The sequence below is a fragment of the Hippocampus comes genome, unplaced genomic scaffold, assembly GCF_001891065.2.
Source record: "Hippocampus comes isolate QL1 unplaced genomic scaffold, H_comes_QL1_v1.1 scaffold6, whole genome shotgun sequence".
Classification (NCBI taxonomy): domain Eukaryota; kingdom Metazoa; phylum Chordata; class Actinopteri; order Syngnathiformes; family Syngnathidae; genus Hippocampus; species Hippocampus comes.
Genome location: NW_017805833.1, coordinates 1,219,285 through 1,235,362, shown reverse-complemented (window position 1 = coordinate 1,235,362; position 16,078 = coordinate 1,219,285). Strand labels below are relative to the sequence as shown.

General features: G+C 44.7%; 1 protein-coding gene across 2 annotated transcripts in view; it reads left to right on the top strand.

Annotated features, from left to right (window-relative positions):
- The window catches only part of dscaml1 (Down syndrome cell adhesion molecule like 1), a 104,870-nt gene that overhangs the window by 76,521 nt on the left and 12,271 nt on the right, over positions 1-16,078 (top strand). For both annotated transcript variants that reach the window (XM_019887705.1, XM_019887704.1), the window contains exons 13-22: positions 630-835; positions 3,083-3,179; positions 3,248-3,376; positions 3,458-3,625; positions 3,700-3,770; positions 5,232-5,472; positions 7,840-7,986; positions 8,297-8,452; positions 9,914-10,053; positions 13,775-13,928. In XM_019887705.1, the coding sequence (XP_019743264.1) occupies positions 630-835; positions 3,083-3,179; positions 3,248-3,376; positions 3,458-3,625; positions 3,700-3,770; positions 5,232-5,472; positions 7,840-7,986; positions 8,297-8,452; positions 9,914-10,053; positions 13,775-13,928 (1,509 nt within the window). The remainder of the gene's footprint in view (positions 1-629; positions 836-3,082; positions 3,180-3,247; positions 3,377-3,457; positions 3,626-3,699; positions 3,771-5,231; positions 5,473-7,839; positions 7,987-8,296; positions 8,453-9,913; positions 10,054-13,774; positions 13,929-16,078) is intronic.

Below are 16,078 nucleotides of genomic sequence, written 5' to 3'. Positions count from 1 at the left end.
ATGACCTTACCTGACAGCCGCATCGGCAAAAGAGATGTTAACGGCTCATTTCTGGCACGTTTGACACTATCTCATGCTGACACAAGTGTACAAATACCCGCACTATCAAGGGGTTACTCCAAACACACCGTCCCACACCCCCACCCGCCTTTCGGTATTAGTGTTATTGATTGAATCGTTCCTCTCCTCTGCCTCCCTCAATTTTGTCTATTTGGTTCAGTGGCGAGAGAGGAAAACGAGGCGAGGGTGAGATGAATAAGTGATGAAAACAAAACAGCAGAGTCTTCCTCCTCGGGTCGATATTGTGTGCGCGGGAAGATTGAGTGCGCGAATGATTTTGTGTAAAGAGGAAGGCAAAGTGTATCGCTTTTGCCTCTTCATTCACCTAGACCTCGATGTTAACTATCGGAGAATGAGAGAGGAGGTTTATCGACTTTACCTCATTGACCATTGCTCTTCACGGCTGCCACTTGGCCACACTCGACTCCATCTTTTTAACGGCTCGCTCTCCTTTCCTCGCCCTCTCTGCTCCTTCACCTCCTTTTAAACCCTGCTTATTATCCACTCACTTTCGTGTCCGTCCGTCCCCCCCCCCCCCTCGTCGTTCCATCCCGCCCTCCCGGCTGCAGTCCCAGCCATGATCACAAGTCACCCCAACACCACTATGGCCAAGAAAGGTCATGTTAAGGAGCTGAACTGCACAGCCAGGGGAGAATGGCCCATCATCATTCGCTGGGAGAGAGGCGACACGGTCATTGACCCTGACCGCAATCCCCGCTACTCTATTACCACCAGCCCCAACGAGAAGACAGACGAGGTGTTGTCTACTCTCAAGGTAAGAAACACTTACACCTTTGCAGAGCGCTCGGCTGATGAAAGCAGACAGCGGTGACTTTATGACTCTCACTTGACAAATCGTTGCACTTTGTTTCCATAAGTCGGGGTGCAAGTTGCAGAAACCACACGCAGTCACTTTCACTGTTTCCTTGAAATAGAAGAATCTATTTTCCAAAATAACAAGCATTTGCAATTCCCTTCACAATTGCGTGTGCATACTGAGCGATGATGTTGCTGGGCTGATGTGTCAAAGAAAGAAATGAATTGCCAAATATAACTAAGGACTTAAGACACCCCGGCAGTCTTCAAATACCATGCGAGTGTCCTCCCAAGAGGCTGTGAGCAGGATATGGACGACATCAAAAGACTGATTGGATGCTTTTCAAGTGTGAGGCGATGACATCGCCGCTTTCTACATTGCCTCTATCTATAGCGAGCACTAAATTGCGTGTTCGCTCTGACGGATTGTGGCGATCTTGGAGGACGTGTAGCACGTCTATTACAAAGATTGCGATCTTTTACCAAGATCCCAAATAGCCGGCGTAAAATTGTGTGTCCGCGCACCATAGATTGTGTGTGCTTTAGGCAACAGGTGTAAAATAAATGGTGACAACTTTATTTTAAAGAGGAATTTGCACGATATATATATCTGAAGGATTTCATTTGGGAGTCCACTGGAAGTGCAGAATTAAGAATTTAGTAATGGAATGTAAAGCATTGGCTGGAAAAGACAAACATTGATCATAGTGATAATTTTGGGAAAGCCAGCAACCACCATATTTTATTTGATTTAGCTCACACGAAGTGAATGGCAATTGCATGGACAAGTATGCACCTGTCCTGTGTTTAAAACTTAGGACAGCACATGTGGAAAAACTCCTCTGCGAGAGGCCAGCGCCACTTGTCACAGTGCACTGAAATGACCCAAAAGCACAGAAAAGCAGATTTGAAAGGTCTTTTGTTCTCATTGATATGGCACGACTCCTTCTTGTGACTAGCGCCGAGTCAGCCCTTTGATCATGCAGAAGCTTCAAAATTATATTTTGAATGAATAATAGGCTTTGAAAATTTTTGTTGGCATTTCAGGAATGGTTTATATTAGAGAAAAAAAATCATCCTTGTCACCTTTAATTTTGCCTTTGGATTACTGGCATCGCTTGGCATGCTGGTTTGCGCCTGCCTTTCAGACGCGTTCTTTCAAGACACAAAATCAGGCAGTGACATTCACCTCAAGGGCGATAAATTGCATTGGGTGTACTCAATTAACTATTTGCGTGTACAGTACACCTCCCACAATGCAAAAATGGACTTCATGGTAATTGACGTCTTTGGCAGACACCATCTATGATTAGTAGATTTCAGCTTCCACAACTGCGCCCATGTGCTGTCAAGTTTGTGCCTGTTTTTGCACGTGCTAACCTTTCTTTGAATCAGCCCGGTGTTTGAACTAAAAAGACAAAAAATAAATAAATGTCCCCCCTCAATCATGCTGGATATTCACTTTTTGATTGAAGTGAATGCAAATGAGTTTTATTCCCGCAATTATGGTGGAATTACAACATGCAAGAATTTACATAACGAATGCAGAACGGTACTCGAGCCAAGCAATTCTAATTGGGATCAGCACCTTTCAAGAAGCCCGCCTCCCAATGCCGAAATATTGTCGTTTTGTTTTGTCCTTTGCTACAAAATGAAGAAAATGATTGTCACATTCCTTATCTTACAGCATCAACAACGTAAAGAATAATCCTTTAATCCATCCATTCATCCATCTTCTATTCCGCTTATCCTCACAAGGGTCGCGGGCGTGCTGTAGCCTATCCCAACTGTCTTTGGGCAGGTTGCCGGCCAATCGCAGTAACCCTTATGTTTGCATCTTTATCTTGAAACACAACTTATTTAAATTCATGTGTGGCCCATATGCATCAACCCTCAAGAAAGCTCCATGGGAATCAGTCGTCATTTTTGCATCATCCTGCTCACCAACATGTCAGCAGTAATGAGAAAACAACCAAGCAGGCATATGCAAATGATTGTAACATTTTTTTTTAGCCTCTCTGCAAAATGAAATCAAAACAATCGATATTGATCTTGATGCTGAGGTGTAACCTTTCTCATGTTGCAAAATGACCAAGAGAACCGTTGCAATAGCACCAGACAATAAGCCCCCTTAACCGCACCAGCTTCATTCACTCCTCAAAAATGAATATCTGGCATTCTAATATTTCCCCGTGTCTACTTGTAGCTAAAACCAGCAGAGCGGGAGGACTCTGTCTTCTTCTCCTGTCATGCCATCAACTCGTACGGCGAAGGACGAGGCCTCATTCAGCTCACCGTGCAAGGTACTCATACGCTTCTTTGCATCGATGAAAATCTCCCGCTCGTCCCATTCACACTGCTGAATCATCAGAGCCCCCAGACCCTCCAGAGCTGGAGGTGCGGGAAGTGAAAGACCGCAGTATGAACCTGCGATGGACGCAGAGGTTCGACGGGAACAGCGTCATCGCCTCCTATGACATTGAATATAAGAACAAGACGGGTATGTACAAGAACCACAGAAAAAAAAGGTCAGTTGATTCTGAGGATTGAAAGGAAACGTTGTCTGTCCCCTTTTTGCCAGATACCTGGGAGCTGAAGCATGCCACCCGAAACATTTCCCCCACTAACAATCAGGCCAACATTGTGGACCTTCACCCGGCCTCCGTCTACAGCATCCGCATGTATTCCTACAACGCCATTGGCAAGAGCGAAGCCAGTAAGGAGCTTACCATCAGCACCGAGGAAGCTCGTAAGTACATCGCCGCATCTGAGAAAAGATTTTATTTGCCCGTGTGACAAATGGTACACTGTGCGTTTTCGCAGAGCCCGATGGTCCCCCGATGGACGTGATCCTGCAGCCGGTGACCTCTCAGAGTATCAGGGTTACTTGGAAGGTAATGCATTGTCTTTGCTGCAGAGGTGGCAAAAGTACTCACACGCTGTGTACTCAACTCACCTTTCAACTGTATTTATAGAGCACTTTAAAACAACCATCGCTGTATACAAAGTGCTGTACATGGAGCAAATATTATATCATATACAGGTATACAACAATAAACAATAAAACAATAATTAATAACAAAGACAGTAGAAAGTACAAAAACAGTAAAACTAAAAATCAAGTCTGAGTCATGCTTCAGTCGAGGTACAGGGATAGAAATGGATAAAAAAGACAAGCTAAAATAAAATAAAAGCAGGACAGAAACTGAAATGTTTTTTTTGAACTGACAAAAAAAATGCTAAATTAGCTGAAAGGTGTTGCGCAACTTCCATCCATCCATCCATCCATTTTCCGATCCGCTTATCCTCACAAGGGTAGAGCAGGTTGTTGCGCAACTTTTTCTTCACTAGATGCTAATGGCATGGTAGAAAGGCATGTTGATGTCGACCGTTTGCTGATGATGTCGATAAATGCTTCTTCGAAGAAATACAGGAGGTGGAAATGTTTTGCAACAATCTTCACCGACAATGGACAGCTCATACGCCAAATTCACACAGAACATAGATGTTAGAAAACAAGAGCATTTAACGTGCTTCGCCCCCCGTGGCGGGATGATATTTCCGTCCAGAGAAAAGTCCTCTCGCCCCTCACCTCCAAGTATGCTGTGAAATAATTCTCCATGGTCCTTCCACTTGAATTGCGTGCGTCGCATTGCGTATCAAGGGTTTCAAACAGATGGCAAGGTGTCGTCCACAATGCAAGCTTTTATACACAACCGCAGGCGACACCGACACACCCGGTTTGCTCAGCGAATCTCAGTAGTTGGTGAAGCCAAACCTTCAAAATAAAAGCATATCGTCTGTTACTGCCCCCCTTCTTGAGGGGTCACTCTAAACGTTTTTGGGTAATTGCCGATTTGCTAATAATAACGGCTGGAAAAATACACTTTAACTGTGTGTGTGTTTTTGTGTGGACAGGGAATTTTGGAACACCAGAATCATCCTCGGAGCCGACAACCTCAAACATGTTTTTTTAATATGGCTCATTTCTCCAAAACCGTTTCGTCATCGTTCTTTGTGTTCCCCGGTTTGCCTCACTCAATGTGGTTGCTGTGTCTATTTTTTTTTTCCACCCAACAGGTCTCAAACATCTCAATCAATCAATCAATCAAACTCTTAACCGCAGTTGATTTCACCTGTCTCGACTTATGTTCTTTTCAATCTTTGCCTTCCATGCAGGTTGAAAAAATAATAATAATGAGCCTATTTTGACAAAGAATGAGTCGAAAATAAAGAATCCTGAAGTAAAAATGTATCTGAAAAAAAATATTCAATATATTCAATACTGAGAGCATCGCTACCGCTTAAAAAAAAAAAAAAAAAGATGTTGCGACTCATCTCATTCCATCGCACAGGCTCCCAGGAAGGAGCTGCAAAACGGAGTGATCCGAGGTTACCAGATCGGTTACAGAGAGAACGGCCCGGGCAGCAACGGCCAATACAGCATTGTGGAGATGAAGGCCACCGGAGACAGTGAGGTGTACACGCTGGACAACCTCAAGAAGTTCGCCCAGTACGGCGTGGTGGTTCAGGCCTTCAACAGAGCTGGCACCGGGCCCTCCAGCTCTGAGATCAATGCGACTACACTCGAAGATGGTAAGGCGCAGTCATTATACGGTCAATGGCCACAACAATCGGTGCGAATACTTCATGTCGTGTGTGGAAAAGTCTCATGTTTGAACCACGACTGGTTTTGTAGTGCAGTTAGGTGAGTTTAGTGAGGCAAACGAGAAGCAAAACACCTCTCAGTGTGATATAACGGCTACACCACGGCAAACTACAAAAAAAAAAGAAATGGAAGTGTTTTTTTTTCCCCCTAGTGTAGAAACAGGCCACTTTAGTGACCAGCTGCCATAATTGATGCTTTTCAAACAGCACGGCGCCGCGTGAGCAAGTGGAAGCGCAAACCGTCACCCTTCCGCCAGCTTTGATTCACAGTTACTGCACGTTCTGTGTCGCTTTCTCGCCGCCTGAACTGTGTCACGTTGCTCAATCCCTTTTTTTTTTTTTTTTTTTTTTTTCTTTTCAACTCAAAAATCACCGCCTTCGCTCGATTCCGCCAAGAATGAATGCCCCGCTGTAATCTAAAGCTTTTGTGATTGCTGGAAATAAACAACTGCCACTGATCTCATTGATGTTTCTTTAACTTTTGTTTTCAACGGGGCCAAACGTTTGCACATTTTAGGCGTTCAAATGCGTAAGCTACGCTCGGGTGCAGTGATTTTCTTTTGTTTGCTGATTAGACAAAGACGTCCTACTGAAAATGCCTTACGCTGTCGTTTGATTTTTCAATGCCACAACAATTATTGTAATTGAAGCGATAGCATACAGTCCATAAGGAAAGTATTGACAGCGTTTCACTTGGTCCACATTTCATGTTAGAGCTTCATCCCCAAATGGAAGCAATTCACATTTTTCTTCAAAATTCTACACAACAAAATAATAAAATAAAAATCAGATACCATTCATAGTGCGTCGCTTATTGCCTTAAAAGCATTTTTCTTTCCAAAACAAGCTTCCTACGGAATAAAATAATCAAATAAAAATCAGATACCGTTCGTAGTGCGTTGCCTATTGCCTTAAAAGCATTTTATTTCCCCCAAAACAGGCTTCCTACAATCTCTGCCATCACCGCCTGTCACTTTCTCCCAATGCAAACACAAGCGCATGCACGGATGCACAGAAACTAACACAGAGAACAGTTGGTTGGGCCCCATTGGTCCAGAGCAGGCAGAGCCCTCCAGCGCTTCCCCGTGGCTGTCACCGTGGCGACAGTGAAATTGACGGCCATTATGATAATAGTGATAAAAACGAGCATACTGAAAATAATTCTAATTAGCTTGTCTGTTGATCCATCTTTCCCTCGGCCTGCTTCCTGCTGCAATTATCCGCAGCTGAGCGCTTTGTCTCCCTGCACCTCTTTTCATCCTTTTCTGCCCTTCCTCTGCTTTTAACTCCCTTCCTCTCTTCTTCCTTTCTTCCTCTACGCTGCCCTGCAGTGGGAAAAATGTCTATGTTTTTGTTGCTTATCCACCCATTTTGGTTGTCTTATTAATGATCCAACAAGTAGACACCGTTATGCGTTACTCTTCCTCGCCACCGTCCTTCATTAACTCCTGGCATCTGGCATGTAATGCTAGTCGACCCTGTTTTTTTTTTTCTTCCCTGGATTAACCACATGTCCTTACTTATACCTGCAAAGTGAGAAGAGATGCACCCGAATTATTTACACGTGTAGCCCAAAGGTCTATTCAGGCAAGGCCCAGCGTCCTCGCTTCCTCCATCTTCCTCTCCAGCTCCCCACGCCACCTGCCCAGAATAACGGCCCTGATGGATTTGGCCCAATCTTGTGTCTTTCAGTCCGCGCTCTTCCTCTCTTCCTGCACCTCCCAACCCCCGCCCCCAACACCCTTGCACAAGTTGACTTCTGTTCGTCATCGACACTGCGCATTATTCAAAGCCTGAAAAGTCGGCGCTTCAGAGGCGACACCTGGATGAGAGGGAACAGAGCGAGGCTTGTGCAGAGAGAGAAGCGCCTATATATTTTGCAAGGCCGTTGAATTGCCACTGAGTTGCAGCGGAAACGCCCATTAGGGCTTCGCTAATTAACCTTCAATGGGCCACTCGTTACGCACTCCCGATTTACTGTCAAACCATGGCCAAGCCTTCCTTTTATTTTTCATTAAGATGATCTCATACCTGACTATACTGCATTCAGGGGACCCTCCAAAATTGTACCGATTGAGTTTCATTCACAAAACGGGGCTTTTTTAATTTCATCCATCCAACCATTAGAGCTACAGCGGTGCATTGACTTGACGCAGGTAGAATCTAGTGTTCAGGGTAAATGTGGACATTAGAACTGAGTCACCAAGAAACAGGCTGTTCCCAAATTCATTCATTTGAAATGAAACCGAAGAAGCTTGCGTTACTCAGTGTGTCCTTTTCCCACTGTGTTCTCAGTTCCAAGCCAACCTCCTCAGAATGTGCGCGCCATCTCTGTCACATCGGATGAGGCCGTCATCTCTTGGGCCGAACCCCCCAGGATGACCCTGCACGGCGTTCTGAAGGGCTACCGTGTCATCTTTTGGGCCGTCTTCCCAGACGGAGGTGTGTGTGAACTGCTTCTACTTCAATTGCTCAAACTAATGTTTCCCAACCGCTGAGGCACATATTTCATAATGAGAAAATTCCCACGGTAGACTAAAGAGCCCCATGCGGCTCCAGAGCCGCAGGTTGCCGACACCCGATATAGATGAACAAAGGTTAGTATTTGTAAAACGTAAAAAATAACTTTTGGACCAATGAACTGAAATTTATAATTCTCCATGGCTCTGATCTCTTCTTGCGCAGTAGTCGGGAATCGCTGTAGGTGCTGAGTGTCCAATCTGAACATTTGTCTGTTGATGTGTTTCCTCAGAATGGGGTGAAATGCAGAACATCACCACAACTAAGGAGCAGGTGGAGCTCAGGAGTCTGGAGAAGTTCACCAACTACAGCATCCAGGTGCTGGCCTACACACAAGCTGGCGATGGCGTGCGCAGCAATGTCCTGTACATCCAGACCCGTGAAGACTGTGAGTTCACTCTTGATGTACTTTATCTATTCACACACACACACACACACACACACACACACACACACACACACGGATAAAGCATTTTTATCCAAGGGTTTAAGACATTTCAGCTGTGGTGTGGGAGGCGCATTCATGCAGCGGGTAGAGGGTCTTTGTAAGGCTGAGGTAGCTGATTAAAACCTCTTTGTGCTCTGATGTGCCATTACAAGTGCTAATGAGAATTAAGTAGCCAAAAAGTGCGAGTGCGTGCGTGATGAGCCTTAGGGTGAGGATCTGTGCATGTAAAACCATTGGAGGGAGGGAGTTGTTTAATGTGTGTGTGTGTGTGTGTGTGTGTGTGTGTGTGTGTGTGTGTGTGTGTGTGTGTGTGTGTGTGTGTGTGTGTGTGTGTGTGTGTTTTTGCATGAGCGCACTTCCCAGCTTTGGGGTTGTGCATGTGCAAGTGTGTGCGAGTGTGAGAAACTGCGCTGTTGCGTGTGCGCTAGTCTCGCCCGGCGCCCCGTACAAGAGAGAGATTAATTCTTTGTATCTTCGAGAGAATTAATTTTGTGCTTACACTGGTGGGTTGTGGATTACATCCGGATCCGCCTCTTCGCTCTATCCTTGAGGCCCCGACAAGGGAGGAGGCTAGGCAGGGGTATAAGAGATTTTTAAGAAGTGTCATTTCACCCGAAGGCTTTTATTCTCTCTTCCAATCGGCTATTCTTTGCATTAGTAGCTCTTCAAATATGAGTGCGTGAGTGTGTGTTTATCACAAACTCGGCTGAGCGGCTCTTTTTTCACCCTGATGCGGGCCGACACTGCGTCCAGGGGCGACCTCTTCACATACGTTCAATCTGATTTTTCTGATCCCTTTGCCCTCAGTGCTCTGTGCGGCATATGGGAAAGTGTTTACAGCGGAGTTGTGCAAACACAGCAATTGTCGGGCCGCATCTTGCTGCCGTGAAAGCACAGATGACAGTGATTCACGACCGCCTTTTGCAGGCGTCCCTTTCAATGTGCATACCTGTGTTTACATGGCCGTGCTTGTTTACAGCGCCTTGGGTGCTTTATGGTCCTCTTGGAGCCATCCATTTTTAGTGACTGAGTAGCCAACATCTGCATCGAGTCAATAGGAAACAATATAAAATGTCGGCTGTCGGCAATTGACCAGGTCGTTTTTTTGTTGTTGTTTTTTTTTAACTGAACAATATCAAATATACCACATATTGGTTCATAAACACTATTTGCCTGGCAAGCTCTACAAATGAGTAAAGAAAAGATTTGGACACTACAGATGTATCAAAATCATCGATGTGAAATTAATCAACATGGCCAGATGTCTAATGGTACTTATAATCAGACAAAAAAAAAAAAACAACAATCTTAATATGTTTTATGGAATTTGCTTTTGTGTAAGAACCCATACATCAATTAGTTTACGTTACGTTCCATCTGTTTTCTCATTCTATGATGCAGACCCCGGGCCCCCAGCTGGCATCAAAGCTGTGCCCTCCTCCGCCAGCAGTGTTGTGGTATCCTGGTTGCCCCCTCATAAACCAAATGGTATCATCCGAAAGTACACCATCTACTGCTTGAGCCCCGGATCAGGCCAACCGGTGAGTTCAAAGGGGTGCACGCACTTATGTGGAAGTGAACAAAAGCATCAAGAGATGATGCTTGAAACATGGGATATGTTAGCAGGGTGCATCATTCTTTTTTTTCATTCAGCTTTTGTTGTGTGTAATTCATACGCTGCAAAGATAACGGTGACACTGATTCAATTATAATATATATCGATTGCGTGTGCGCTCACGCACTTTTTTTGCTGCAGTCTCAGCACGAGGCGTGCGCGTTTGTGTGTGTGTGTGTGTGTGTGTGGTTGTGAGTGTGTGTGTGTGTGTGTGTGTGTGTGTGTGTGTGTGTGTGTGTGTGAAATGAGCTCCACTCGTACCGCAGTGTGTGCGAGCTCACCCTCCCGCCTTATTTGCATATCTGCGTCTCATCTCGTTGCCATGACAACCTCATCTGTTCATCAAGCAGCGCAGAATAACACACACGCACTCACTCGTGCGGCAGACTCATCTATCTATCTATCTATCTATCTATCTATCTATCTATCTATCTATCTATCTATCTATCTATCTATCCCTCCCTCCTCCCTCATTCCCTCCATCCATCCATCTAGCCATTCATGCGTTCATCTGAAGCCCCCATGCAGAGTTCTGGATGATTACTATGTAAATGAGTGCCACTGGAGAAAAGGAAGGAGGGATGGAGCGGCTGGGAGGGGCCGAGGTGGGGTGGGGGAAAGGAACATTGATTTGTGTGGCATTCCGCACAGGAACACTTCAGCCTTATACCGCCTTCCTCCTCCATTCCGACCCCCCCAACCACACACCCACGCACCAACGGTGTTGTTTTTGACTTGTACAGTTTCCACTCTGATATCCATCCATTCATAACTGCCGCAGTTCCTCCCTTCCCCTTCACCCACAGCGTTTGAGTGTCAAGACAAATGCACAGAGAGGAGTGTCATTGAAGTAAATGTGAGTCAGCACGAGGTTGTAAAGCACCAAGTGGAAGAGCGGGGTTCAAGGGGTTGCGGTCACTGTCCAGGCTGAGGAATAGAATCATGTCCGTGTGGGTTCCAACACTCATACATGGGAACAACAGCATGAAAGAACCTGCCAGAATAAAAATAAGATAGCAGGTGCAATTTTACTGACCACTACCCTGAATTAGTGCCAAACCGGTGAGTGTGTTGACATTTAAAATGGTTGCAGCAAATGTTTGCATGAGTGGTTATTAGGAGAAAAATGAATGCACTGTACGAACGCATTCATTCCTCCATGAATTTTCCGATTCTCTAACTGCATCGGAAAAGATGGCTGAATGTTCTACAGCAGTGGTTCTGAACCTTGTGAGAGGTACCGAAGCCAACCAGTTCTTCTGCGCATCCACCGAAACCTTAGTGAAAAATAAAAATATGATTCAAGAAGTGATCCTTCAGTTTTGCCGGTGCGAGACGAGAGTTGCTCAACTTGGCATGACAAATCATGCAGATAGGACGCTGAGTCCCATCACGTTCTGTGATGCATGTGGATCTATGTTGATGTACAACATGGCATGTGTTAAAACATAATTTTTTTTTTTTTAATCATACGATCACGACAGTCACACGTTGACTACTAAGCGAACTCAATTTCCCGCAGCGCTGATTGAACAAGCAATGTCATGTAATCATCTCTAGTCAGTGATGGCCAAGCGGGCGTGTCATAACTAATTGACATCTTGAGTCGGGTGTGTCTTAACCTCCATGGCAGAGGCTCTGTCGAACCCCTGAGACTGATTCACCGAACCCCTGGGGTTCGATCGAACCCAGGTTAAGAACCACTGTTCTACAGCTTCAGTCTTGTGACTTGTTTACTACTCGCGACTTAACAAACATACATAGAGGGCACCTTGAGGGCCGCGATCTTGCCCGTTTTAGATGTTTCCCCTCCCCCGACACACCTGATTCAAATTATCAGCTCAACAACAAGCTCTGCAGGAGCCTAATAACCATCCTGCTCATTTGAATCAGGTGTCTTGGAGGAGGGACAGGTCGGCAGTTGTGATCGTATTAAATCCACAACGTGTAATTCTCTTTGTTTTATGCGTAGTTTGACAGTAAACCTCAACTGGGAGTGGGATTAAATTGCCTGAAGCCTCTTACTCTCAATCTATCAAACTGGTGTTTGTTGTAAAGTGACTTGAGTGAATTTATCTGCTCACGAGTCAAAACAAAACAAAACAAAACAAAAAAAAAAATCAGCCGAAGAAGTCATATCTGCAAATTCTGAAGTCAGGTCATTTATATCTCAAGGCAGCAATAAATGGAGGAATAATTGGTTCGAATCTGAGGAGTGGCTGCCGGTCATTGTGTGTTTGAGAACACAGTGATGTGACTAGACAGCAGACACATGGCTGGGTTAAACACGCTGCAATTACACATCCAGCTCCAGGTCATGTATGTGTATGCTGTGTGTGTGTGTGTGCGTGTGTGTGTGTGTGTGTGTGTGTGTGTGTGTGTGTGTGTGTGTGTGTGTGTGTGTGTGTGTGTGTGTGTGTTCTCTATCAGTCACTCTGTGAGTGCAAAGTGTGGATTTCTGTTACTTTCTATGTTTGTTGCAGCTGCTGTAGATTGGACTCATTAGTGTATGAGTGTTCAAGATATCATCGACTCTTTCTCCCCATTGTCTTCCACTGTTTTCACGCTGCCTTGGGAGCACTTGCCCTCCTTTCCTCCCTTCCAGCCTTGCTCCCCCTACCCTCCCCGCCTGCCACCACATACACAGATTTGTCAGATTTTGCCCCCCCCCTCCCCATCCCCTCCACCCAAAAAAAAAAACTACACCTTCCGCGACCCACCTCATGTTTGATTTGAGGGGGAGACTTGAGGGCCTGCTTCGCATTAAACTGATGTTCACTGAGTCCTTCACATTACTTCTGCCTCTCTTGTAAAATGACAGTCTGACCCAGTGTTTGAAATCCCCTGGATTTTACTCACTGATTTTGTTACCATGCCAACATTAAATAGGCTGCTTGTCTCTTTCAAAAAAAAAAAAAAAAAACATGAAATATAACCACTCCAGGCAAAATACAACACATTTTATAATTTAGTAATTGTTTTAAACCTATACCTGCATCTTTCTCAAAATATACAGTAAACATATATACCATTACATACTGACCACATCCTAAGAGCATCAGCGTATCATTATCGATCACTGGATGTGTTGGAAGTCAGAGTGGTGTACAACTGAAATATCATATGAAGAGCTGTTCTTATATTTTGGAGAGCAGTAAAACGCCACCAACTGTGATTTTGTGCTGTTTTATTACTCTGACCATAAACATACATTTAAAATCATTCATTAGTTACTTTCAGGAAGGGCAGCAGTGAACCTGTATGCACTCCCCTTTCACTGAGACAACCACGCTTGTTTTATGTGATCAGCAAAACTAAATATGTAACATGCAATTATTAAATACTGTACATTCGACAGGCTACGGGAAATTAGAGTGCATATTAAAAGTCAGTTACCAATGAAACGCAGGGAATGAAACTGCTTAAAAAAAAACATGGTCGTGCCGGTTGCCATCCACTTGTAATGTGCATTACTGCCACCTATTGGACTGGAGTGGTGCAGCATGAAGTAAACACAACCGTGTCACTATTCCAATTATCGCTTCAGTTTGTGTCGGTGTACTTTGTACAAAGGACTTAATGTTGTGTTGAGCTGATCGTATTTGTCTTACGTCCTCCCTGTGTCCTTTCCTCTCCCATCCCCTCAGATGCCCAGTGAGTATGAAGCCAACCCGGAGCTCGTCTTCTACCGCATAAACCACCTCAACCACAGGCAGCAATACTTGATCTGGGCTGCAGCCGTCACCACTGCAGGACGTGGAAACTTCAGCGACAAGGTCACCGTTGAGCCCGCCGCCAAGGGTGAGGTCCCACTGTGCAAAAGCAGGTTTTGGATGTTAGATGACTTGACTTGCCCACAGGGTTGAAGAGTAGCTCTTCAGTGTACTATCCAGCAAAATATGGCACTCAATATCAATAAATGCATCTTTCCATTCACCTGCTTGAATTGATAAACATGTTCAGGACACATATGGAGCTTACTTCCTTAAAGCTGCTTTTCTATTCAAATGTTTTTTTTTTTTTTTTTTTTTAAGTTCCCACCGGTCAAATTCAAGTCACACACAGCAGCTTTGAATAAAAGCAGCCTACCATTGAGCAACACCTCAGAGAGCTGAGTCACGTTCCCTGCAATCGTTTTTTTTTTTTTTTTTCCCCTCTGTATACTGCCTGTTTTCATGCAGCATAGCACGGTGCTCTATTGATTTCTAGGTTCAGAGGGCACCAGATAAAGTGCTCTAAACCGAGGGAGGTGATTGAGGGGCTGCATAAGGCTAAGAGAAAATAGCATGACGGGAGAAGTCTTAACTAACACACAAGACAATGAAGAGCCCAGTTAAATCAATAGCCGCTGGATTAAAAGGCGAGCAACACTGGAGTTGGAAATAATAAATACTGTCTTTTGGTGTTGCTTTTTTCATTTTTTTTTTGACTCCTTGGTGTAAAGATTTGCTCGCATGCCAGTGTGTGTGTGTGTGTGTGTGTGTGTGTGTGTGTGTGTGTGTGTGTGTGTGTGTGTGTGTGTGTGTGTGTGTGTGTGTGTGTGTGAGATTGGCAGCTGTAAATGGACCCTCCGCAGGCTTGGCCACTCAATACTTCATTTAACCAAATATAAGTGTACTAGAGTGCTGGCGTTAAGAAGCCTAGCCAGAGAAAATAAGTGGAAGGGTGACGAGGCCCCTGATTGGATGGATTTTTTTTTTCCCATTATATCCTCTCGGCTCATTCTTTGTCACGTCCTGTATTATTCATATTGGACTTTGCTGGGCAATGTCATTTGTTATGGTTTAGCACAAGGTTTCAGCCATCACAGTTGAGGGGGACTTATATTCATCTGTTTCTGCGCTTCCAACTGGGAACAATTTAGAAAAGGACCTTTTTTGAGTTCCAACGTGACTATGCACCAAGCAAGTTCCAGAAAGATGAAATGTGTTTGGTGTGGAAGAATTAGGAAGCTGCCTTGACCTCAAATATTTATGTGATTTTATCAGGAGAATAAACTGCCAAGTATTTTACAGAAACATTTTTTTTAAATCCCTCATCGATAAATGACATTGCCCATCTGTGATCTTTGGGCAGAAAATTTGGTTCACCCCTGATTTAGGCCCGCTTCACACCGAGCAAGGTGGCAGAACAAATGACAGACGTCGACTCACACCCACTCACCTGGCGACTGATGTTCACATACCTACAAACGCGTAGCAATGGAAAAATTGCAATCCCTGCTTTTCTCACTGGGTAATAACGTTTTGAGGCGCTACATACTTTATTGTATTCTTTTTTTTATTGAACCACAAACACAGCATGGTTGTCAAGGAAGAGACGGATGACCCCTGAATGATGCAACTATAAATAAGACAAAGAGAGAAAATATATAAGAAATAAAGAAATGAATTTCGATATTTGACCAGCTCCTGGCAATGATTGCCCCATTCTGTGACTGTAGTCATGCACTTCAGCTACGGAGACTCTCCACGCTTTGCTACTTAGCTGCAGGTACATATAGTTAAGTATTTTTGACAACACAATATACTGGCTATTGCTCTGTATCCAGAAATGTCATGAAAAGGTCATGTGATACACCATAGCGTTTTTGATTGGCCGTTAAATCTGCGACAGAGTCGGCCACCAACAATTTGCAGAACCCTGCGCACGGCGTGGCAGTTCAGTTGCCTTTGAGGCTTTAATTGCAAGTGTCTTGTCCTTCCACACATAAGGCCCAATTTTGATGCTCAGTGCAAATCTAGCTCAAAGTGCAGTCTAACTGTCCGCAGGGGCGCGGTTTTCATGCTTTTGGTAATTGTTGACGAGTGCAGTTAGAAGACGGTGTGTGCGCCATTGCAGGAGTGAATGCAGCCGACCCTCTTCCCCAGCCAATGGAAGCGGCTCCTTTTTAATCCCTTTAAATTCAGTGCAGGAGAAGTGCATACATTTTTTTGCCCCCCAGCCCCCCT